Source organism: Schistocerca nitens, chromosome 11 (genome assembly GCF_023898315.1).
Source record: "Schistocerca nitens isolate TAMUIC-IGC-003100 chromosome 11, iqSchNite1.1, whole genome shotgun sequence".
Classification (NCBI taxonomy): Eukaryota; Metazoa; Arthropoda; class Insecta; order Orthoptera; family Acrididae; genus Schistocerca; species Schistocerca nitens.
In genome coordinates, this window is record NC_064624.1 from 76,009,542 (window position 1) to 76,036,524 (window position 26,983).

The window sequence follows — 26,983 nt, forward strand, 5'->3', positions numbered from 1 at the left end:
CTTGCGGTTCCAGACTGCAGCGCCTTTAACCGCACGGCCACTTCGGCCGGCTATCTAATATCATTTAGGGTCCTTGCGAACAGGCAGAAGTGCTGCAGCACGACATGGCATGGACTCAACTAATGTCTGAAGTAGTGTGGAAAGAACTGGCACCATAAATCTTGCAGGGCTGTCCATAAATCTCTATAAGTATGAAGGGGGTAGAGATGTCTATGGGCAGCACGTTGCAAGGCATCCCTGATGTGCTCAATAAACTATTTCGGGGGAGTTTGGTGGCCAGCAGAAGTGTTCAGGCTCAGAAACATGTTCCTGCACATGTGGGGTCTTGCAACTGTTCGCTCCACAAAAGACCCGTACCCAAAGACTGGAAAGTTGCACAGGTCACACCAATATTCAAGAACTGTAGTAGGAGTAATCCACTAAATCACAGGCCCATATTATGAGCATCAATATGGAGCAGGATTTTGGAACATACATTGTGCTTGAACATTATGAATTACCTCAAAGAAAACAGTCTATTGACAAACAGTCAACATGGATTTAGAAAACATCATTCTTCTGAAAAGCAACTAGCTCTTTATTTGCATGAAGTGTTGAGTGCTATTGACAAGGGATTTCAGATTGATTCTGTATTTCTGGATTTCCAGAAGGCTTTCGACACTAAACCACACAAGTGGCTTATAGTGAAATTGCGTGCTTATGGAATATCGTCTCAGTTATGTGACTGGATTCGTGATTTCTTGTCAGAGAGGTCGCAGTTCATAGTAATTAACGGAAAGTCATCGAGTAAAACAGAAGTGATTTCTGGCGTTCCCCAAAGTGGTGTTACAGGCCCTTTGCTGTTCCTTATCTATATAAACGATTTGGGATACAATCTGAGCAGCTGTGTTAGGTTGTTTGCAGATGACGCTGTCGTTTATCGACTAATAAAGACATCAGAAGATCAAAACAAATTGTAAAACGATTTAGAAAAGGTATCTGTATGGTGCAAAAATTGACAGGTGACCATAAATAATGAGAAGTGTCAGGTCGTCAATATGAGTGCTAAAAGCAATCGGTTGAACTTCAGTTACACGATAAATCAGTCAAATCTAAAGGCCATAAATTCAACTAAATACCTAGAAACTACAATTATGAACAACTTAAATTGGAAGGAACACATAGAAAACGTTGTGGGGAAGGCTATCCAAAGACTGCGTTTTATTGGCAGGACACTTAGAAAATGTAACAGATCTACTAAGGAGACTGCCTATACTATACTTGTCTGTCCTCTTTTAGAATACTGCTGTGAGGTGTGGGATCCTTACCAGATAGGATTGACAGAGAACATCGAAAAAATTCGAGGAGGGCAGCACGTTTTGTATTATCGCGAAATATGGGAGAGAGTGTCACTGAAATGATACAGGATTTGGGCTGGACATCATGAAAAGAAAAGCGTTTTTTGTTGTGACTGAATCATCTCACAAAGTTCCAATCACCAACTTTCTCCACCGAATGCACAAATATGTTGTTGATACTGAGCTACATAGGAAGAAACGATCACCACGAAAAAGATAAGGGAAATCAGAGCTCGTTTGGAAAGGTATAGGTGTTCGTCCTTTCCGCATGCTATACGAGATTGGAACAACAGATAATTGTGAATGTGGTTCAATGAACCATCTGCCAGGCACTTAAATGTGATTTGTAGAGTATCCACATAGATGTAGATTGTTCTGCTGGAACTGCTCAAGTCTGTAGGAATGCACAATGGACAGGAATGGATGAAAGTGATCAGACAGAATGCTCACATGTGTGTCACCTGTCAGAGTCATATCTAGACATAACAGGGGAACCATATTACTCCAACTGCACATGCCCCACACCATTACAGAGCATCCACCAGCTTCAACACTTTCCCCCTGACATGAAGGGTTCACAGATTCACGAGGTTGTCTCCATAACTGTACACATCCATCTGCTCAATACAATTTAAAATGAGACTTGTCTGACCAGGCAACATGTGTCTAGTTGTCAACAGTCCAATGTCAGTGTTGACGCGCCCAGGTGAGACAAAGTGTGTGTCATGCAGTCATCAAGGATACACGTGAGAACCTCCTGCCCTGAAAGCACATATTGGTGATGGTTCGTCCAATGGTTCGCACGCTGACACTTGTTGATGGCCCAGCATTGAAATCTGCAGAAATTTGTGGAAGGTTTCACTTTTGTCATGTTGAGTGCTTCTCTTCAGTCATCGGTCCCTTTCTTGCAGGATCTTTTTCCAGCAGCAGTGATGTCAGAGATATGATGTTTTACCAGATTACTGATTTTCACAGTATATTCGTGAAATGGTCATATGGGAAAATCACCACTTCATCACTACCTCGGAGATGCTGTGTCCCATCGCTCATGTGCCAACTCTAACACCATGTTCAAACTCACTTAAATCTCGATAAGCTGCCATTGTAGCAGCAGCAGCTAATCTAACAACTGTGCCAGACACTTGCCTTATAGAGGCACTGCCAACCGCAGTGCCATATTCTGCCTGTTTACCTATATCTGTATTTGAATACACATGCCTGTATCAGTTTCTTTGGCGCTTCAGTGTAGATATGTAATTGATGTTGCCGTGCCATTACTTATATATTTGAACATGATTGTTTTTCCTATTAATCTGAACTAATTTACATTTTTCTATATTTAGAGCAAGCTGTCATTCAACATACCATACAGAAATTCGGTTCAAGTCATGCTGGATCCTTCTACAGTCACTTAAAGATTACAATGCCCTATACATACAGCAACATCAGCAAACAGCTCATCCTATCCACCAAATAGCTTATGCATATCCAGAACACTTGCCTTGGGTAAATCTGATGATACTTTTGTCTTCAATGAACACTCACAATGCAGGACGACTTACATGGTTTTATTAAAATTCTTTTGAGCCACTCACATACTGGACAACTTATTTGGAATGCTAGATCCTTGTTAACAGTCTCGCGTGGGGCACTGTGTCAAACACTTTCCAGAAATCTAGGAACATGAAACCTACCTGTTGCCCATCTTCCATGGTTTGCAGATATTGTGTAAGAAAAGGGCCAACATACGATGCTTTATAAATCTATTGATTTGTTGACAGGAGCTTTTGCCTCAGAAGGATACTTATCATATTTGAATTCTGAACCTGAGGACATCACATACATTCATTGCCCAGGCAGGATTCGAACATGCGACCACAGCAGCAGTGCAGTTCCCGACTGAAGCATCTAGAACCACTCGGCCACAGCGGCCAGCTCATCTGAAACAAAAAAGTCTAGTAAACATGGGCACTAAAGCGCGTACCTGTAGAGCTATAAGTGCCTGTTCTTCTTCACTAGTGTGGAACACAGCTGTTCTAAGGAACAAGTACTCACAGCTCTTAAGGTATTTATTTCAGAGCCCATGTTTACCAGACATTTTTGCTCTGAATGATCGTTCCTGTCATATCCCTGAATATTGAACATTTCATGTGGGACACTCTCTATAAGGGAGTCACCTGTAGTTTTTCCCAGATGATGACAAAAATAATGATTCTAAGTAAGGGACGCTCAACATCGTGGTCACCAGCACCCAAACAAGAAGTCAGCATGCCAATCTCATGGGTGGGGGTGAAGACCGTCCCCACATGTGGAGCAGTTTATAATGCATAAAGCCTGACAGTTCACAAAATTTCACCACTCTTGTAACACTGAAATCATTATCAATGAGGATGGTGGGCGGATGTCCATCGAGGCTGGGGGCTGCCCTGATATCTGTATATAAGATACACATTGCCAAAATGTGCTGAACTGGAAGTGGCACACCACAAACCTCACAGGGTGGTGGATCCTCCAGCTGGTGGAGAAAGCCACGTGTTAGATGGCTATGTCCAATGCACAGCCTGGTAAGTAGAGCCTCCTTCCAGCAGTGAGTCAAACATGAAGACCGCCATGCCTGTGTGCTCAATTTTGGTAGCCGCAATTTGTCTTCTGTAACCTTCAAACATTCAGTCTCCCACTGATGCATTGCACACCCGTCAGAAAATGAGGTGACAGCATGCAACACGATAGGACATTGACAGACCAACACCACCCCAACATGTTCCCTTGGCTGCTTTGTTGGTCATGTTATTTCCCTGTATCCTGATATGGCCAGATACCCACCAAAATGTCACTTTCTTGCCATGGTGTTGGAGTTGCTGTAAAGAGTCATGGATGTGCTGAATCAACTGGTCTACTAGATTCAGTAAGCGAGTTGGAACAGGCAAAAAACCTTGTATGATGATATCTGTGAATCTTCTCCAGTGCCATAAAACTCTGCATCATAATTTGTAAATTGTTTCAAAAGACGCACTTTGAAAACCCTATTGGGGAAAACAGTGAAACAACTGAGGATATTCTCTTGTTAATATCTTCTGTATGAACAATGACAAAAGTGTGGTACATACTTAAAATTGAAGAAAACAAAGTTGTAAAAATGTAATCTGGAGTACAAATTTTCTTGTACCGGGCACCAAGGCACTAATGCATCCCATCCCTGGTCGTGTACTTGGGGATCTGATAGATCCAGATCCTTAAGACAATTAGTGGCACATATTACAAATGATTTGTTTACATGTGGCTGATTCCTGAACAGCCATCGTAAGTTGGTTTGGACCACTGCAGTAAATGCCAATGACTGACGTGATGCTGAGATTTTCAGAGCCTGTCAAAAGGATACATCGTTGAATGCAGGGCGGTGGTTCACCAGTCTCTGCAGACAGACACACTGAACTGGGCTGGTCAAAAAGGTTCCAGTCCATATACAAATGTCCAGATGGTGGACAGCATCTAACACATGAGGTAGGAAAGATGGGCTGACCTGTAGACCATGCTCCCATAATCCAAACACCCTATAAATCTGCATGAGATGGGACCTGTCAGCTCCCCATGCTTTCCTGCTAAGCCATTTCACAATATTCAATGACTGGATGTCCTCTGTGTGTAGGTCCTTAATGTTTGGAAGCCAAGTTAATTTCGAGTCAAATAATAAACCCAAAAAGTGCACAGTTTCCTGAAAATGTACAATATTGTAGCAAACCCACACCCCCTCCCCCCCACTGTGAGCACTGGTCGGTTACAACTTCGACAAGCACAGTTGAAATTGACATATGTAGTCTTCTCTGGTGAAAACCGAAAACCAGTTGCCTGCACCAAGGTTTCAGCCTCCTGATGATCAACAGTAGCTGCCTCATCATCATTGCAAGATCAGAGGAAAAGTAGAAGATTGTGAAGTCATCCTCAAACACAGAGCATTTGACAGGGCTCCTGACGAGAGGAAATGCCGTTGACAGGTATGGTAATTGTGCCACTGAGTATACTGGCTTAGGGGATCAGTTTCTCTTCAACATAGCAGGCAGACAAGGCATCACCAACGCGACATCAAAAGCACCAGTCCAAGAGAAAGGGATTGCATAATAATTGGCAGACAACCACATAGTACCCATTCATGAAGTTGGCAAACAATTTTGTTCCTCGAAGTAGTGTCATATGCTTTTTCGAGGTAAAAAGCACACAAACCAAATGGTAAGGACACCTGTATCGCCGTATCCAGTAGAATCAAGTTGTCATGGGTGAAATAATAGCACCTGAAACCACACTGGGAGTGGTTCAGGTGACCTCGGGATTCAAGCAGCCAGACGAGGCAGCAGTTGACCATATGATCAAGAGTCTTACACACACAACTGAAATGGGCTACACCCTGGTAACCATTAGGGGTGCTACGATCCTCGCCAGGTATCCATAATGGAATTAATATTGCCTCTTTCCATGCCATGGGGTACTGTTCATCAAACATGATCCGACAGAAACGAGAGGATCTGTCCTTGGCACAGATGGCAGAGCATTCCATAATGAACATCATTAGGTCATGGGGCAATGTCTCTGGCAGTGGGAAGAGCTGATTCCTGCTCCTTCATTATGCAAGAAGAAATGGAGCTTCCTCATCTCCACAGTCCTATGGAACCCCTGAAATGCAAAAACTTGTCTGGATGACTCAGTGACTGTAAAAATGTGTTCAGCTAAAACCTGAGAAGTGTCTTTACACACGTCCAGCAAGATCCCATTTCTCAACAAGGCCATAAGGCAACACATACTGCCCTTGCACAAGATCCACCTTATTGATTCCCAAACTTGTGCAGTGAAAGCGGACTGATTTTTGGAAGTCACCAATTCCTTCCAGGAATCTCTCTTCTGTTTTTTTATCACTTGCCTCACATGTGCTCTTGCAGATCTGTCACTTGACACATTCTTCTGGGTGACAGATCTGCAATACAAGCAAGTTAAGCCTGTGGCCAATGCTGCAGTATACTCTCTGAAATTGGTTTCCAAATGGATCTGATGACTTATTTTGTTTTTGACTCATTCAGCTGCATTTCAACACCAAGAATACCTACTCTTATGTCATACAGATGGGAGTTCGTGTGGCAGTCAGATGGCAGCACATCTTTGCAATCCTGCTGCATGATTTTAATGAAAAATTTAAAACTTCTGCTTTCCTTTTTTTGTGCCCATTCGCACACCAGACTGATCTGCGAGTGATTGAATAGAAACCTTTGACCTGCTTAGTAACATTACATAGGCCTATATTTTTCTAAGATTCTTGGTAAATGTCTTGCTTGCGCTACGTTAGGGTAATTGCAATCACATTTAGTACATTCACAATAGAGGTTACATAATTTTAAAACATTCTACAGTATATTTCAGATTCAGTGATGACTCACTTGAGGCAATGTAGAACTTCAGCACCATCTATTTCAGCTTTATATTATCAACAACATCTAACATCATGATTCTTTACTCTCTAATTCTTTGTTTATATTTGCATAATATACCACCATTAAGCTTAAATTCAGTTGCCATCCCACAGTTTTCAGAAAAGACACACATATCTTTGCACTGTATTATGTGTTTCACAGTTCCAGTGGTGTGGTGTTTGGCTGCTGAGCACATGCACACACACTGGAAGCTGCATGCAAGGCTGAGAGATGGTGGAAGGTAGATTTTTACTCCCTGTGTGCTGTGTTTAAAAACTAATACCACATCCTCGAATGTAGAATTACGAGGATGCATCAAATAAAACAGAAGTTTTGTTTTATTTGTTTTGTTGTAAATAGTGTGTGTCACAATATCCGCTCATTGTTGCTTTCATTCCCCTTGACTGTTCTTCACAACTATAATGTTGTTGTACTGTGTCTTTAATCAGAATTGCAATGCCTGTGTAGGAGTTACTGTCACTTGTTGTGAAATGCATTATAATCAAGTCTTCCAACAGAGGACATAAAACTATGAAAAATTTTGAAGATACTTGCTTCACAGTTCAGTGGCAACACCCTGAACACATTCAAGTGTATGTATGGCACAAATAGTTTTTATGAGGATGAGAAACAATTGAGAATGCAACTCACCAACATCACCCAAGGACCAGAACGACTGAGGAGAATATTCCCATGGTTAGACAGCTTATTGACAACAACCACTTTATAACAGTTTCTGAAACTGCTCCAGTGGTTGGCATGGGCTACACTAGTGCTCAGGTGATAATTAGTGACAACGTTTTGGAAAGTGTCTGCAAGAATGGTGTCTCACTTTCTCACAATACGGCACAAATTTCGTCATCTCAAGGTGTGCAAATGGCTACTGAAGTGCGACCAAACTGAAGAAAATTTTTTGCACCAGATTATGGACCATGGAAGTACCATTACACACCAGAACAGAAAAAAAGCAACAGAAAATGGTACAAAAAGGGCAAATCTGCACCCACAAAAACCAAAGACCGTCTCTCTGTAGGTAAGGTTCTTAAAAGTCTTTTTCTATTTTAAAGGAGTGTTTCTCATTGATTTTCTCCATCAATGCCATACTGCAAACACTGCACACTACTGACATCTTACAACCAAACAAAATGTGCATACTGTCAGAACAAGCATGCAGTTCTGATCTGGAACATAATTGTGCTTCGTAACAATGACCGAGCCCACACAACTGGCCAAACTACACAAAAAATTCCAAAATTGTTCTGGACCAGACTAGAACTTCCTCCCTACTGTCCAGATGTATCACCCTCCAATTTTCCTTTGTTTGTGCCCTTAAAGGAAGCAGTCAGAGGACATATTTGATGATGATGGGCATATAGAAGTGTCCGTGCACAGCTAGCTCCTATCATAGCCATGCATTTCAAAAAATGGTATCAATAAAGTGCCTACTTTCTGGGAAGATTGGGTTTTCTGTTCAGGAGATTATTTGGACTATTAGTATGTGTATATGAATTTATCTGAAGCTTACATAAACCTATAAAAAATTACTGTTTATATCTGACTCAGCCTCACACATTGTTATCCTTCTTCCAGCTATTTGATTTTACAGAAATCTTCAACCTTGGCCTTTCATTCACAAAAAATGAAATCTGTGACTAAGTGAACTTCAATATTTTAAATGCTCACAGCTGTCTCTGCATGAAAAAGCTACAGTTACAAAAAGAGGTCATTCAACACATAATATTCTGATATTCAGCCAGGCTCAAGTAACAGCAATAAACATATTTATAGCTTTAATTCTGAGTGGTCCTAACGGAAAAGTTGACTTTGTGGCTATGGAGTAAAACATACATTATTTTGCTTAAAATGTCTTCTGTTTGGCGGTGATATAATGCAGACAGAATGGTGGCAGAAACATAAACAATATGAAAGAATAAACTGAAAAGCATGAGGTCTCAGAGTGTTAGACAATGGAATTTCACCATCACTTTTAGGAACCATAAGCATTAGTGTGGCATACAGACATTCAATAAATGAGCATAACAAATAAGTTAAAAACAATCATGAAATTTTGTCCAGAATAATAGAGTGCATGTTCTTTTTTTGGAACTTTGAAACATCCCTACATGGCTTGAGCAGCTGGCTCAGCAGCTTGCATGCAGTGGAAATATCTTAGACCTTGTGGCTACAAACAGGCCAGATCTTGTCAACAAAGTCAGTATAGAAATGGTGATTAGTGATCGTGATGTTGTTATAGCAACTATGATTATGACAGTTAATAAAGCAGTCAAGAAGGCTAGGAGATTGTTTCTGCTGGATAGAGCAGATGAGCACTTGTTAACATCTCACTTAGGCAGTGATTGACATCACTTAGTTCCTGTAATATGGATGTCCAGGAATTATGGACAAAGTTTACGCACATTGTAAATCATGGTCTGGACAGTTTTGTGGCTAGTAATTGGATAATGGATGGAAAAGACCCACATGCTTTAATAACAAAACTCGGACGATGCTAAGGAAGTATAGGACATTGCTTTCTCAGTTCAAAAAGGAATGTAAAAATAATGACAAGCAAAGGTCAGTAGAGATTCATGCATCTGTGAAAAGATCTATAGCATAGTATAACTACTACCATTGTCACATGTTAGCAAAATATTTGCCAGAGAACCTGTGAAAATTCTGGTCTTGTGTACAATTGCTAAGTGGGTCTAAGGCTTCCATTCATTCCCTTATTGATCACTCTTATGTGGCAGTTGGAGATAGCAAAACGAAAGGCAATGTTTTAAATTTCACTTTCAAGAAATCGTTCACGCAGGAGAATTATACAAACTTACCATCATTTGACAATCAGACAGACTCCTGTATGGATGACACAGTAATACACTTCCATGGCATAGAGGGACTACTGAAAGATTCGAAAGCAAATAAATCACAAGGTCCACATGGAAGCCCAGTTTGATTTTACAAAGAGTACTCTATGGCAATGGTCCCTTAACTTGCATGCACTTATCATGAACCTGTCATCCAGCACAAAGTCCCAAGTGACTGGGAAAAAGCACATGTGACTCTAGTATATACGAAGGGTAAAAGAATGGACCCATAAAATTTCAGACCAATATCCTAATTTAGGTTTGCTGCACAATTCTTGAACATATTCTAAGTTCGCATACAACAAGATTTCTGGAGACTCAGATGGTTATTTCCACAAACCAGAATGGTTTTCACTCATGCGGAACTCAGCTTGCCCTTTTCCCATATGATATATTGCAAACAATGGATGAGGCACAATAGGCAGATTCCATATTTCTAGATTTCTGGAAAGCATTTAATGCAGTGCCCACTGCAGGCTGTTAATGGAGGTACGAGCATATGGAATGAGTTCACATGTATGTGAATGACTCAAAAACTTCTGAAATAATAGAAGCCAGTATGTTGCCCTTGATGGAAAGTGTTCATCAGACAAGGATATTGTCAGGAGTGTCCAAGGGAAGTGTGACAAGACTACTGCTGTTCGATATATACATAACTGATTTGGTGGACGGAGTAGACAGCAGTCTACTGTTGTTTGCTGATGATGCCATGGCTCACAGTAAAGTGTTAAAGCTGAGCGACCGTAGGGAGACGCAAGAAGACATACACAAAAATTTGCAGTTCAAAACAGCTAGCTCTAAATGTGGACAAGTCTAAGTTAATGTGGGTGGGTAGAAGCATAAAACCTGTAATTTTTAGATACCACATTACTAGTGTCTTGCTTGACACAGTTAATTCATTTAAATATCTGGGCACAACATTGCAAAGTGGCGAATGGTCAACTTCTGTTTATTAGGAGATTTTAGGAAATAGTGGTTCACCTGTAAAGGAAACTGCAGATAGGATGCTGGTGTGACCTATTCTTGAGTACTGTTTGAGTGCTTGGGACACGTACGAGGTCGGATTGAAGGAAGACATCAAAGTATTTCAGAGGTGGGCCTCTAGATTTGTTACTGATAGGTTAGAACACCGCAAAAGTGTTACAGATGTGCTTTGGAAACTCAAACGGGAATCCCTAGAGGGAGGGTGATGTTCTTTTTGAGAAACATTATTGAGATAATTTAGATAACTGGCATTTGTACCTGACTGCTGAATGATTCTACTGCTGCCAACATACATTGTGCCTAAGGACCATGGAGATATGGTATGAGAAATTGGGGCTCACACGGAGATATATAGAGTGTCCTTTTTCCCCCTCACTCCATTCGCAAGTGGAACAGGAAATGGAATGACTAGTAGTTGTACAGGGTACCTGCTGCCATGCACTGTATGGTGGCTTGCAGAATATCAATGTAGATGTAGATGATTTAGTAAACATGGGGTATTTGGAGGATTTGTAAATTTTGCATCTAAATTAGATTCATATTTGAAGACACTAAGAGACCAGTACAGTCTTCTACATTGTTTTAACACCATTTCGAATGAGTAACCTGATCACCTCAAGAAATACCGTATCCCATGAGGAGACAAGGGCAGAAATTCGAAAAGTCTGCTTCATAGCTGTCACGGATGATGATAAATGTTTTGGAACACACTCATAAGGTCCTTGTTCTGTGGTATGTATTGAATGCGCAAAAATTTGAGCTTTTTGGGGGGATTCTTTTTACAAAACCAAATGCCAAAAACATATCGCAATATAGTTCAGAACTAAACATAATTCTTCAATGAAATTGACAAACTGATATCTCAGCTCAGATATCTTGAAGTACCGATTTCTTGAAAGGAAAAAAGCAGGAGTTAAAGTAAAAATAACAGCAGTTAATAGTAACCAACATTTCATTCACTGTTATGTACACCAACTTAATTTAATAATGAGAAATGCATTAAGTATTACACAAAATATAAAAATATTTTTATTTTATGTTCTCCCTGTTCCTACATTCTGCTCAATGCCACTACAATGAGTGATATTTCTCAAAAAGCAAGTGAATGTAAGCATTCCACACCCATCCTCTACAAGGTGGAACTTCAAAATATGGATCATAAACAGTAATGGAAATTTATGAACAGAATAAATGACTAGTAGTTACTGTAAAATATTGAAGCAAGTAATTCAGAAACTGAAGCAGTTTTATTATAAAAAATCATAATTATATTGGGCAACAAAATGAAAACTGTATAAAATATAGTGAAGATACTTCATTTCTGTTACTGACAGCTTGGGAGTTATCAGGTTCGATGAGCAGTGCAATGGAGTATCTGAGACCAGTCTTTAAAAATAACTTCAGTAAAATGGAAATGACACTCAAAACCCCCGAAGATGTAGCATCCATCATAAAATACTTAAAACGTAAGTACTCTAGTGGATATGATAACATATCAGCAAAGATAATCAAAGAGTGCTCATGTGAGTTGAGTTCTATCTTTAAGTTATCTGTGAAATCAATCTCTTTTCTGCAGAACATTTCCAGACTGGCTAAAATATGCCAAAGTTAAGCCTCTTTACAAGAAGGAGCATAAAAGGATACCATCCAAATTTCACTTTTGACGACTTTCTCAAAAATATTTCAAAAGGTTGTGTTCAACCGTCTCCTTAGGCACCTGACTGCAACTAATATATTGTCCAAGTCACAGTTTGGGTTTCTTAGTAATTCCAATACAGAAAAAGCTATTTACACTTACAGTGAGAATGTTCTTTATTCATTAGACAATAAATTAGAGGCTCCTGGCCTTTTGTGTGACTTTTCAAAAACCTTTGCCCATGTGAACTACAGCATTCTCTTAAGTAAATTAGACTAATATAGTGTCACTGCCAGTACTGCAAAATGGTGCGAGTCCTATTTAACTAACAGGAAACAAAGAGTGTCATTGTAAAATACCTCTGCAGTAAGAAGTCAGTTTTCATCTGACTCTTAATTAATCACATGTGGTGTTCCTTAGGGTTCCACCTTCGGTCCATTGCTTTTTCTTGTGTACATTAATGATCTCTCATCTGTTACATTGCCACATGCCAAATTTGTTTTGTTTGCAGAAGACACAAACATTGAAATAAGTAGCAAGTCAAGTACAGATTTAGAAATAGTTGCTAAGCAAATTATCACTGACATTAATAAATGGTTTAAAGCTAATTAACTGTCTTTAAACTTTGATAAGACCCACTGTATGCAGTTCAGAACCTGTGCGAGATTTCCGTGCAGCACGCCTTTTACATATGAAAATATGCAGATTGGATACGTTGACAGTATTAAATTTCTGAGGTTACAACTCTATAATAAACTCTGTTGGTAAGGGCATACCACAGAATTGCTTAAGTGACTAAAAAAATTCTGTATTTGCAATGAGAATGATGTCAGACATAGGAGATATAAATATAAAAAAATGCATACTTTGCTTACTTTTAATCTATTGTGTCACACGAGATCATACTCTGGGGTGACTCATCAAACCAAGCAAATGTTTCTAGCATGCAAAAGTATGTAATAAGAATCATTTTCGATGTAAATTCAAGATCATCATATAGAAACCTGTTCAAGAAACTTTGTATTCTAACCACTGCATTTCAGTATATTTATTCCTTAATGAAATTTGTTGCACGTAATATATCTCTATTTCCAACCAACAGCTCAACAGATACTATCAACACTAGAACTAAGAACAAGCTACATAAAGACCTAAAATCACTTACCTTGGTAAAAAAAAAGGGGTCTAATATTCAGGAACACACATTTTCAATAAATTGTCAGCAACCATTAAAAACTTGGTTGCAGATGAAGCACAGTTTAAACAGAGCTTGAAAGATTTTTTGAGACGCAACTCTTTCTACTCTATAGATGAATATCTTAACAGAGACTGTTAGACCAGCTTTAGTAAAAATGTCTGTTGAATTTCGGTTTTGACAGCACATGGTCACAAAAGTCAAGATTAGATATGTTGTGTATGATAAATTTATTGAAAGTACATAACAATCCTTCAGTCTTACAGTGTAATAATTCTGTAAATATTAACAGTTCCAGTTTACTGGAGGCTTGCCGGCCTCAGTGATACGGATAGCTGTACTGTATGTAGGTGCAACCACAACGAAGGGGTATCTGTCGAGAGGCCGGACAAACGTGTGGTTCCTGATGAGGGTCAAGCAGCCCTTTCACTAGTTGCAGGGGCAGCAGTCTGGATGACTGACTGATCTGACCTTGTAACACTAACCAAAACAGCTTTGCTGTGCTGGTACTGCGAACGGCTGAAAGTACGGGGAAGCTACAGCCATAATTTTTCCCGAGGGCATGCATCATTACTGTATGGCTAAATGATGATGGCATCCTCTTGGGTAAATTATTTCGGAGGTAAAATAGTTCCCCATTCAGATCTCCAGGTGGGGACTACTCAAGGGGATGTCATTATCAGGAGAAAGAAAACTGGCATTCTACAGATCGGAGTGTGGAATGCCAAATCCCTTACCCGGGCAGGTAGGTTAGAAAATTTAAAAATGGAAATGGACAGGTCAAAGTCAGATATAGTGGGAATTAGTGAAGTTCGGTGGCAGGAGGAACAAGATGTTTAGTCAGGTGAATACAGGGTTATAAATACAAAATCAAATAGGGGTAATAATGAATAAAAAAAATAGGAGTGCGGGTAAGCTACTACAAACAGCGTAATGAACACATTATTGTGGCCAAGATAGACATGAAGGCCACGCCTACCATGGTAGTACAAGTTTAAATGCCAACTAGCTCTGCAGATGATGATGAGATTGATCAAAGGTATGATGAGACAAAAGAAATTATTTGGATAGTGAAGGGAGACAAAAATTTAATAGTCATGGGTGACTGGAATATTATAGTAGGAAAAGGAAGAGAAGGAAATGTAGCAGGTGAACATGGATTGGGGGTAAGAAATGAAAGAGGAAGCCACCTGGTAGAATTTTGCACGGAGCATAACTTATTCATAGCTAACACTTGTTTCAAGAATCATGAAAGAAGGCTGAATACATGGAAGAGGCCTGGAGATACTGGAATGTTTCAGACAGATTATATAATTGTAAGGTAGAGATTAAGGAACCAGGTTTTAAATTGTAAGACATTTCCAGGGGCAGATGTGGACTCTGACCGCAATCTATAGGTTATGACTGTAGATTACAACTGAAGAAACTGCAAAAAGGTGGGAATTTAAGGAGATGGGACCAGGATAAACCAACTAAACCAGAAAGTTTACAGAGTTTCAAGGAGAGCGTAAGGGAACGATTGACAGGAATGGGGGAAAGAAACAGTGTAGAAGAATGGGTAGCTTTGAGGGATGAAGTAGTGAAGACAGCAGAGGATCAAGTAGGTGAAAATATGAGGGCTAGTAGAAATCTACATCTACATCTACATACATACCCCGCAATCCACCATACGGTGCGTGGCGGAGGGTACCTCGTACCACAACTATCATCTTCTCTCCCTGTTCCACTCCCAAACAGAACGAGGCAAAAATGACTGCCTATATGCCTCTGTACAAACCCTAATCTCTCATATCTTTGTGGTCTTTCCACAAAATATAAGTCGGCGGCAGTAAAATTGTACTGCAGTCAGCCTCAAACGCTGGTTCTCTAAATTTCCTCAGTAGCGATTCACGAAAAGAATGCCTCCTTTCCTCTAGAGACTCCCACCCGAGTTCCTGAAGCATCTCCGTAACACTCGCGTGATGATCAAAGCTACCAGTAACAAATCTAGCAGCCCGCCTCTGAATTGCTTCTATGTCCTCCCTCAATCCGACCTGATAGGGATCCCAAACACTCGAGCAATACTTGAGAGTAGTGCGTATTAGTGTTTTATAAGCAGTCTCCTTTACAGATGAACCACATCTTCCCAAAATTCTACCAATGAACCGAAGATGACTATCTGCCTTCCCCACAACTGCCTTTACATGCTTGCTCCACTTCATATTGCTCTGCAATGTTACGCCCAAAAATTTAATCGACGTGACTGTGTCAAGCGCTACACTACTAATGGAGTATTCAAACATTACGGGATTCTTTTTCCTATTCATCCACTTTAATTTACGTTTATCTATATTTAGAGTTAGGTGCCATTCTTTACACCAATCACAAATCCTGTCCAAGTCATCTTGTATCCTCCTATAGTCACTCAATGACGACACCTTCCTGTATACCACATCATCATCATCAGCAAACAGATGCACATTGCTATCCACAATATCCAAAAGATCATTTATGTAGATAGAAAACAACAGCAGACCTACCACACTTCCCTGGGGCACTCCAGATGGTACCCTCACCTCTGATGAACACTCACCGTCGAGGAAAACGTACTGGGTTCTACTACTTACGAAGTCTTCAGGCCACTCACATATTTGGGAACCAATCCCATATGCTCATACCTAACTTAGGAGTCTGCAGTGGGGCACCGAGTCTAACGCTTTCTGGAACTCAAGGAATATGGCATCCCTCTGATACCCTTCATCCATGGTCTGCAAGATATCATGTGAAAAAAGGGCGAGTTGCGTTTTGCAGGAGCGATGCTTTCTAAAGCTGTGCTGATGCATGGACAGCAACTTCTCTGTCTCAAGGAAATTCATTATATTCGAACTGAGAATATGTTCGAGAATCCTGCAACAAACCGATGTTAAGGATATTCGTCTGTAATTTTGAGGATCAGTCCTTCTACCCTTCTTATATACAGGTGTCACCTGCGCTTGTTTCCAGTCGCTCGGGACTTTACGTTGGGCAAGACATTCATGATAAATGCAAGCTAAGTAAGGAGCCAATGCAGTACAGTACTCTCTGTAAAACCGAACTGGAATCCTATCAGGCCCTGGTGATTTACTTATTTTTAACCCGTTCAGCTGCTTCACAATCCCAGTGATGTCTATCACTAAGTCCTCCATATGGGAATCTGTACAAGACTCAAACGGCGGTATGTTTGTACGATCCTCCTGCGTGAAAGATTTCTCAAATGCTAAATTTAAAATTTCAGCTTTCGTTTTGCAGTCTTCCATTGCCAGGCCAGACTGATCAGTGAGTGACTGGATGGAAGCCTTCGACCCGCTTACCGATTTTACATCAGACCAGAATTTCCTTGGGTTTTCTGCAAGATTTTTTGCTAAGGTATGACGGTGGTAGTGGGTGTATGCTTCACGCATTGCTCTTTTCACAGCAGTACTAATCTCTACAAACTTTAGCCTGTCCTCATTCTCCCGATCTTTCTTGTACCGTGAGTGTAACTGTCTTTGCTTCCTGAGCATTCTCCAAATTGCAATGTTAAGCCACGCTGGGTCTTTTCTGTCCATAACCAACTTTTTCGGCACATACGTGTCCAATGCGTGATTTACAATGTGTTTAAAATTTGACCACAATTCTTCCACGTCCATTGTACCAGACGTAAATGAAGTCGATTCATTTATTAAGTGGGGTGCTAACCATTGCTTATCTGCTCTTTCTAGTAAGAATACTCTCCTAGCCTTCTTGACAGACTTTTTAACTTTCACAACCATAGTCGTAATGACAACATCATGATCACTAATCTCTGTCTCAACACTGACACAGTCGATGAGGTCTGGTCTGTTTGTGGCTACCAGATCTAAACTATTTCCATTACACATTGGCCGTTGATTTGGCTGCTCAAGACAGTTTTCAGATAATGTGTTCAAGAGTAATTCACACGACTGCTTGTCTGTACCACCTTGGGTAACAGAAGATGTACTGAATTTAATTGATGTAAGATGATAATATAAAAATGCAGTAAATGAAGCAGGCAAAAAGGAATACAAACGTCTCAAAAATGAGATCGACAGGAAGTGAAAAATGGCTAAGCAGGGATGGCAAGAGGACAAGTGTAAGGATGTAGAGGCATATAGGGTTAAGATAGATACTGCCTACAGGAAAAATTGATGAGACCTTTGGAGAAAAGAGAACCATTTGTATGAATATCAAGAGCACAGATGGAAACCCAGTTGTAAGCAAAGAAGGGAAAGCACAAAGGTGGAACGAGTATATAGAGGGTCTATACAAGGGCAATTCACTTGAGGACAATATTATGGAAATGGAAGAGGATGTAGATGAAGATGAAATGGGAGATATGATACTGCATGAAGAGTTTGAGAGAGCACTGAAAGACCTAAGTCAAAGCAAAGCCTCAAGAGTAGACAGCATCCCATTACAACTACTGATAGCCTTAGGAGAGCCAGCCCTCACAAAACTCTATCATCTGGTGAGCAAGATTAATGAGACAGGCGAAATATCCTCAAACTACAAGAAGAATATAATAATTCAAATCCCAAAGAATGCAGGTGTAGACAGATGTGAAAATTACCAAACTATCAGTTAAATAAGTCATGGCTCCAAAATACTAACACGAATTCTTTATAGATGAATAGAAAAACAGGTAGAAGCCGACCTCAGGGAAGATCAGTTTGGATTTCGTAGAAATGTTGGAACACGTGAGGGAATACTGACCCTACAACTTATCTTAGAAGACAGATTAAGGAATGGCAAACCTACATTTCTAGCATTTGTGGACTTAGAGAAAGTTTTTAACAATGTTGACTGGAATACTCTCTTCCAAATTCTGAAGGTGGCAGGGGTAAAATACAGGGACTGAAAGGCTATTTACTATTTGTACAGAAACCAGATGGCAGTTATAAGTGTCAAGGGGCATGAAAGAGAAGCATTGCCTGGGAAGGGCGATGTTATTCACTCTGTATATTGAGCAAGCAGTAAAACAAACAAAATAAAAATTTGGAGTAGGAATTAAAATCCATGGAGAGGAAATAAAAACTTTGAGGTTCGCCGATGACATTGTAATTCTGTCAGGGACAGCAAAGGACTTGGAAGAGTAGTTGAAAGGAATGGACAGTGTCTTGAAAGGAGGATATAAGATGAACATCAACAAAAGCAAAACGAGGATAATGGAATGCAGTCAAATTAAATCGGGTGATGCTGAGGGAATTAGATTAGGAAATGAGACACTTAAAGTAGTAAAGCAGTTTTGCTATTTAGGGAGTAAAATAACTAATGATGGTCGAAGTTGAGAGGATATAAAATGTAGACTGGCAATGGCAAGGAAAGTGTTTCTGAAGGAGAGAAATTTGTTAACATTGAGTATAGATTTAATTGTCAGGAAGTTGTTTCAGAAAGTGATTGTATGGAGTGCAGCCATGTATGGAAGTGAAACGTGGATGATAAATAGTTTGGACAAGAAGAGAATAGATGCTTTCGAAATGTGGTGCTACAGAAGAATGCTGAAGATTAGACGGGTAGATCACATAACTAATGAGGAGGTATTGAATAGGATTGGGGAGAAGAGGAGTTTGTGGCACAACTTGACTAGAAGAAGGGATTGGTTGGTAGGACATGTTCTGAGGCATCACGGGATCACTAATTTCGTATTGGAGGGCACTGTGGAGGGTAAAAATCGTAGTGGGAGACCAAGATATGAATACACTAAGCAGATTCAGAAGGCTGTAGGTTGCAGTAGGTACTGGGAGATGAAGAAGCTTGCACAGGATAGAGTAGCATGGAGAGCTGCTTCAAACCAGTCTCTGGACTGAAGACCGCAACAACAACTTTCTGTCATGTTCCACATCCATGAGAATCATCTCATTTTTTGGTTCTATGGAACAAAAACTGACCTAAATTAATCTAATCTAATCGCAAGACATAATTTTCTATACTAAAGCATAAACAGAATGCATGAAAATTTGCAACCCTTAAAAAGCTGCTTTACTGAAATTAGCCAACATCAAATGCAGATCAAGCCACTGCAGCAGCAACATGAATTTTAGAACACCTAAATGATAACAATGTCATCATACCATGTCACATGTTGACATAATTTACAAATAAACATAATCACGAGATATTAGCACATTTAAAGTTAACGAGTACAAAAAAATTTTCGGGACTGCTCTAAAAAGCCCCAAAATCCTGCTAGAATCCTTCAAAGACACTCACTGGAGAAGCTAAGGGAGTGTGGGACTGTATGTGTGTTGATATAATTGTAGATATTCTAATACTAAATTATTCAAAGAAAATGCTTCACTAGTTTTAAGAATGGGCATCCTACAGAGAAAATAGTACTGACCAGTGAATCACATACCATGATTGACAAAGAAAAGCCTGAAACTGAACTAAAAGTAATCTACTACATGTCTGATATCTATGATATTGCTCATGTAATCTGTAAGGGGCAGTCAAATAGAAATGAGACAGACAGAAGAAAGGAAGTAAGCTGTTCATTATTTCAAACATTGTTACCATAAATGTTAATACATTTTTCCTACTGTGAAGCAAGATGGTCAATGCCTTCACAGAAAGAAGTTTTTTGTGGCCTACAGAACAATGATTATACTCATAAATACGGAAAGTGCAAGGGGAGAAATTAGGACTCCATGAAGAATTTGTATGGACTTTCCAGTGAAACTTCAGCAGTGTAGCTGAAAAAACCTCAATAACATGCGGGCCTGGCCACATATTGTTGTTTTGAGCACACTGCAGAAGTTTCAACAGGTCTCACTTACACATCCTCCACACTTGCAATCCCTCCCAAGGTGATTTCCTTATTCTTGAAACCCTGAAGAATGACACCTGTGGCAAGCAATCTTCTTCGAATGAAGAGGTGCACGCCTGGGTACAATTATGGTTCCAGAAGCAACTGCGAACATTTTACCATGAAGGCACTGAGTGTCTTGCCTCACAGTGGGATAAATGTATTAGTAGTTACGATAGTTACTTTTAAAATAATAAATGGTTTACTTAGTTTTCTTCCATGTGTCTTATTTTCATTTGACGGCCTCTTATATCATGTAATTACCTAGACTGTTGCAGTTCCCATGATTAAATAAGAGGCAGAATGCTGCTTTTAACAATGGAAAGGATAAAAACTTTTCTAAGATGCATTATGAATTCAGAAAGGGTAAATGTGTTGGCAGTGCTTTCAATGAAGTTAAGTTTCCATTTCCACACAAGGGAAACCTACACACACACACACACAGAGAGAGAGAGAGAGAGAGAGAGAGAGAGAGAGAGAAATTGGCACACAGAGCTTTCAACATAGCTTGTCAACTTTGCAGTCCAACACCATGATCACTGAACCACAATGCCCTGGCAGTTTTACATTGCTCCTTATTGCTTCTTGAGCTTGAACTGTTCACTGTTTCTATTTTGCTTTTTTTTCCTTCCTGTTTTCATGCTTGATACATGTTCAGTTATTAACAGGCTCTGTTACCATTAAATCTGAGGGGGGATGTGATGGGGAGTTCCACTCATACATTGTCACCCAGAAAACAACACAAATTTTCTTATCTGTTTGGGCAATTTAAAACAAGAAGAGTGGCTTTCACTTTTAAATCAACAGAACAAGCTTGAACTGTAGCAATTTACATTTAAGAAGTAAAAATTGTATGAATTTATTCTTTTATGATTTTATCAAGTTTCTGAACAAATTTTCTTATTATACATGATTGTTTCCTTTCACACAATTTTAGAATAAAGGCTAAAGATTTTATGAAGTAGCACTCACACTAATTTCAACTATGATTCACCTCTGTTCAATGCTCCTGGATTTATGTAAAATTATAAAAAATAAGGGAAACTAATACGGTTTGCAGGGGGTGACTATCCAAGAATACAATATGCAAACAAAAAATGTGAGTGTAATCATAATAAGGAAGCAGTTGAACCAAAACAGAACGACATTAAAACGAAAAGAAGTGGGAATGCAAATAGTGCTGGAAAAAATTACTTAACAGTTGTTCACCAAAATATATGTTCCCTAGCAAATAAGACCCAACAGCTAGAAGTGGAGCTGGAGTCTACAGAGTGCTCAGTTGTTTGTCTCACTGAGCATTGGTGCAATGAGGCTGAAATTAATCAATTAGTCTTGCAGTCTTATAATTTAGCGAGTGCATACTGTAGGACTTCTATGAAGTGTGGAGGGTGTTGCATTTATGTAAAACAAAATTATCAGTATAAGACCAGAAGCGATTTATGTGTAATCAGTGAAGAGCAACATTTTGAACTGGCAGCAGTTGAAATCAGGGACCAATACAGGTGTAGGAATTTGATTATCTTATGTATATACAGATCTCCTAGTGGAGACTTCAATATCTTTTTCTCCAAACTTAATCATGTTCTTAACAAGATATCCACTCCAAAGAACCACATTCTCATATGTGGAGACCTAAATGTTGATAAACTGAATCCTGATTCTACATGGGACTCATTACAAAGTCTTGCTCAAAGTTTCAATTTAGTTCCAATGGTTAACAGTGCAACCAGAATAACAAAATACTCAAAGACAGCTGTTGATCAGGTATTAACAGATTTAGGCAAAGATAACTGTGAGGTGGTTGTAGCAGAGCTAGGATTATCTGATCGCTCAGCTCAAATCATTAATATAAAAGTGGCTCCAGAAGAAACAAAGAAAATGCATATTTACAGACGAATTTTTTCTAAAAAAAATAGACATGAGTTTGCCAAACAGATAGCAGGACAAACATGGGACTCAGTATACTCAGAAGTAGGTGCAAATGAAAAATTCAAAAATTTCATGACATTGTTTAAATTAAATTTTGAAGAAACATTTCCTAAAGTATTATGTCCATTATCAACAGCAGGAAAAAGCAAGTGGGTCACAAAAGGAATCAAAAAATCATCTGAAACACTAAAGTACCTGAGCTCCATTAAACACAGCCAAACTAATCCTGCTTTCTCACTCTTTTATAAAAGATATAGGAAAACATATAGGAAAATATTGCTTGCAGCAAAGAGAGCTCATAACTCCAAAATAGTGCACTCTGCTGAAAACAAAAATAAGGCAGTATGGAAGATTGTGAAGCAGGAAACTGGTACCAGGAAAATGAATCTGTCAAACTTGAAAATCAAAGAGGAAGGGACTCTAATAAAAGACCCAATATATTTGGCAAATTATATAAATGATTATTTTAGTAGCATAGGAATAAAATTACAGGAAAATTTTCTAACAGCCCCTCAGGTCAAAAAGCCAAATAATGGTGTATCACACTCAATGGTGTTATTCCCTACAACACAGGAAGAAGTCTATAAAGCAGTCAGCAAACTGAGAAACAAAAACTCAGCTGGTCTGGATGAAGTCCCCATTTTTATAATTAAGGACTGTATCAAGAGCCTACTTCCACCTTTAGTTGATATTATAAATCAATCTCTCAATCAGGGCTACTTTCCAGACTATTTAAAATATGCGAAATTACTACCTCTCTTCAAAAAAGGTGATGCAGGAATAATTGAAAATTATAGGCCAATTTCTCTACTATCATGCTTTGCAAAAATATTAGAAACTATTATGAAAGATAGGCTAATGAATTATTTAAATAAATACAACTTACTGTCTGTTGACCAGTTTGGATTTCGATCAGGGAAAAGCACAGAATCAGCAACAGCACACCTCACAAAACACATTCTAGAAGCATTAGATAAAGGGAACTACACAACAGGTATATTTCTTGATCTAACTAAAGCATTTGATACAGTAGACCACAACATATTGTTAAATAAGTTAGATGAACTTGGAATAAGGGGACTTGTGAACAAATGGTTCAAGTCATATCTAAAAAATAGAAGACAGATAACTGAAATCTCACATACTTCAAGTTGCTCAAACTATATTGTAAAGTATACTTCAGACCCAAATTATGTAAATATAGGTGTCCCACAGGGTAGTGTCCTTGGCCCAGTACTATTCCTCATTTACATAAACGACTTCCCACAGAGCATCAAGCATGGACAAACAATATTGTTTGCAGATGACTCAAATGTTCTAATCAGTGACAAATCACCAGATGCACTAAAAGAAAAAGCCAAACAAACACTAAACAGTGTACATGAGTGGGCATCCAATAATAAACTAACACTAAATCTTAAAAAAACAAATGCTGTTAACTTCTATGTCTGCAAAAAACCACACTATAACAACTCTAAGTTAAACAATGAAACTATAGAATGTGTAGACTACACAAAATTTCTTGGTATGCATGTAGACAGTCAAAGTGGGGAGAACATATTAAAATACTTAGTAACAGAATCGCTACAGCATGCTATGCTCTGAGAATTCTGACTGCAGTTTGTGATACTACATGTGTCAGATCTGTATATTTTTCTTATATCCACTCTGTTATTACCTATGGAATAATATTTTGGGGAGTCAACAGTAAAAATATTCAAACAGTTTTCAAATTACAGAAAAGAGCAATTCATATAATAACCAAGAGTGGCAGTAGGGCTCACTGCCTTGAACATTTCCAAAAGCTGGAAATCCTAACTGTCCCTTGTGAATACATTTTTCAAAGTGTTATGTATGTAAAAAAAAATATTGACTGCTATATGAAAAATTCTTTAGTACACAGCTATGAAACTAGAAAGCAATACAATCTGCATCTAGAGAGGAAAAATAAAGTTAAAACTCAGCAGAGCTTGTTGTACAATGCTGTTAAATTATATAATAAATTACCCCAAAAAATAAAAGATATTGACACAATCGGACAGTTCAAAACAAAACTAAAATTTTTTTTATTAAATAAAAGTTACTACGCAGTAATGGACTATCTGAATTAAAACATGTAGTGTAATTAAAGTATCCTGCATTGTAATACATGAGGAAATCAAAAATTGTACAGTACTATAAGAAAATTACAAATTACACAAGGATATAAAACTAATTTAAGATACCTCAAAAATGTGTGTAAATACAAATTTTATGTGTATAATTGTAGGTATATTGTATTGTATATGATTTTGCTGACGAAATCCACACAATGTAAATTGTTACATGGATTAATAAAGAAATCAATCAAAAAAAAAATCAATCAAACCCCACCCATTGATGGAACAGAATGGGGAAGTCAAGTAGGCAAAATCTGCCACTGAAAGTACAGTAATACTGTTCACTTAAATTAGATAACCTCCTCTTACCCTACACATCCTCTTCTTATGGTAGTAGATTTTGTGCTTCAGTGTTTTTTAATTTTTATTTTGTTGTTAGCTTAATGTCTGTGGCACATTGTGAAGGTTGCATGTGAAGTTGATGATTTCTGCAAGAGTGAATCTTCCAGATTTTAAAGGCTAAGGGAAAGGAAAAAAACGACAGTACATACGAGGATGGCTGGCTCTGAGCACTATGGGACTCAACTGCTGTGGTCATAAGTCCCCTAGAACTTAGAACTACTTAAACCTAACTAACCTAAGGACATCACACACATCCATGCCCGAGGCAGGATTCGAACCTGCGACCGTAGCAGTCGCACGGTATGAGGATGAAACTGCTCTATATGCTAAAGCATCTCAAAGAATTTTCCACATCACATGCCAACTATTATGTTTGGAGTCCAGCACGACTGCATGAAATGAAAATGATGCCTATAGCGAGCACCAGCTGTAGTGTGGTTTGTAGAAGTAAAATATACAGTTATTGTACAAAGAAATTATCCTAGGTTGTATGGATGTGGTTCACCTGGTGTTGAAACAGTTAAGAACTGGGATCATAAGTTTCTAGCAACTGGAACTGTTCTGAAAATTCTGGTGGTGCACATCATAGTGTTTTGGAAGAGGCAACAGAGGACATCAGACAAGCACTTCTCAGGAGAGTGAAATTCGACAGGCATTTTGATGTTCCCTGATCAACACTGCATCATGCAGTACACATACATCACCATATGTATAACTATGAAGTGCAAATTCTGTAACCAAGTGACAAACCATGCTGACAATAATTTTCTATGGATATGCTGAAGCATATTGACATGAATGGCAGCTTTCTAGAAATATGTTTATTCTCAGATGAGGAAATCTTCCATGTATCAGGAATGGTTAATCAACATGATGTTCACATATGGGGCTTGGAACTTCTGCACACTACTATTGAACATGTTTGCAACAGCCCTACACTGAGGATCTGATGATATCTGACAACATGTTTTCTGAATTGTTCTGCTTGGCAGAAAACATAGTGAATGGGTCACCATATCTGGATATGTTTGAGCAGTTTATATACAAAACTTGCAAACCAACATCGACTTTCAACAAGGAGGAGCTCTGTAACGTTGGTCATTATTTGTTTGGAAGTTCAGGGATATGAAATTCCCCAGTTGCTGGACTGAATGCAGATAACCCACTGCCTGGCCACCAACATTCCCTTAAAATTATCCTGCTTAGATTAGAGAAGGACCGCATGTATGTGACCAAAAAGGATGATATTCGTATGTTAAGATGTGATACTGATGTGATAATAACAGTGACACATGACATGTTACGAAGAACATGGCAAGAAATTGAAAACAAAGTTCATATTCTTCATGTTAACAATTGTTAACATGTAGAGGTGTATTGATGATTATTAAAAAGCTTCTTTGAGATGCTCCAACATATGACACCATTTCATTATCATATCTACTGAAGTTCTTCTTGAGCTTCTAAAATTTTGGACGTTTGGAAGGGACACCATGGATAGGGACAAACTAACACCCTGCACTGGCATAAATAATATGATAAATACACTACTGGCCATTAAAATTGCTACACCACGAAGATGACGTGTTACAGACACGAAATTAAACCAACAGGAAGATGATGTTGTGATATGCAAATGATTAGCTTTTCAGAGCATTCACACAAGGCTGGTGTGGGTGGCGACACCTACAACATGCAGACATGAGTAATGTTTCCAACCGATTTCACATACACAAACAGCAGTTAACCGGCGTTGCCTGGTGAAACATTGTTGTGATGCCTCGTGTAAGGAGGAGCAATGCCTACCATCACATTTCCAACTTTGATAAAGGTTGGATTGTAGCCTATCGCGAATGCAATTTATCATATCGTGACATTGCTGCTCTCGTTGGTCGAGATCCAGAGACTGTTAGCAGAACATGGAACCGGTGGGTTCAGGAGGGTAATACGGAACACTGTGGTGGATCCCAATGGCCTCATATCACTAGCAGTCTAGATGACAGGCATCTTATCCGCTTGGCTGTAATGGATCATGCAGCCACGTCTCGATCCCTGAGTCAACAGATGGGTACAATTGCAAGACAAAAACCATCTTCACGAACTGTTCGATGACGTTTGCAGCAGCATGGACTATCAGCTCGGAGACCATTACTGCGGTTACCCTTGACGCTGCATCACAGACAGGAGTGCCTGGAATGGTGTACTCAACGACAAACCTGGGTGCATGAATGGCAAAACGTCATTTTTTCGAATGAATC

The 26,983-nt window shown here is 39.1% G+C and overlaps 2 protein-coding genes across 43 annotated transcripts in view; both read right to left on the reverse strand.

The window, feature by feature from the left end:
* Positions 1–26,983, reverse strand: part of LOC126212861 (zinc finger protein 83-like) — a 1,762,073-nt gene that overhangs the window by 1,354,520 nt on the left and 380,570 nt on the right. The window lies entirely within an intron of this gene.
* LOC126212871 (zinc finger protein 664-like) overlaps positions 1–26,983 on the reverse strand; it is a 576,054-nt gene that overhangs the window by 545,737 nt on the left and 3,334 nt on the right. For all 3 annotated transcript variants that reach the window (XM_049940366.1, XM_049940365.1, XM_049940367.1), the window contains exon 2: positions 3,181–3,277. In XM_049940366.1, coding sequence (XP_049796323.1) covers positions 3,181–3,186 — 6 coding nt within the window. In that variant the 5' untranslated portion in view covers positions 3,187–3,277. The remainder of the gene's footprint in view (positions 1–3,180; positions 3,278–26,983) is intronic.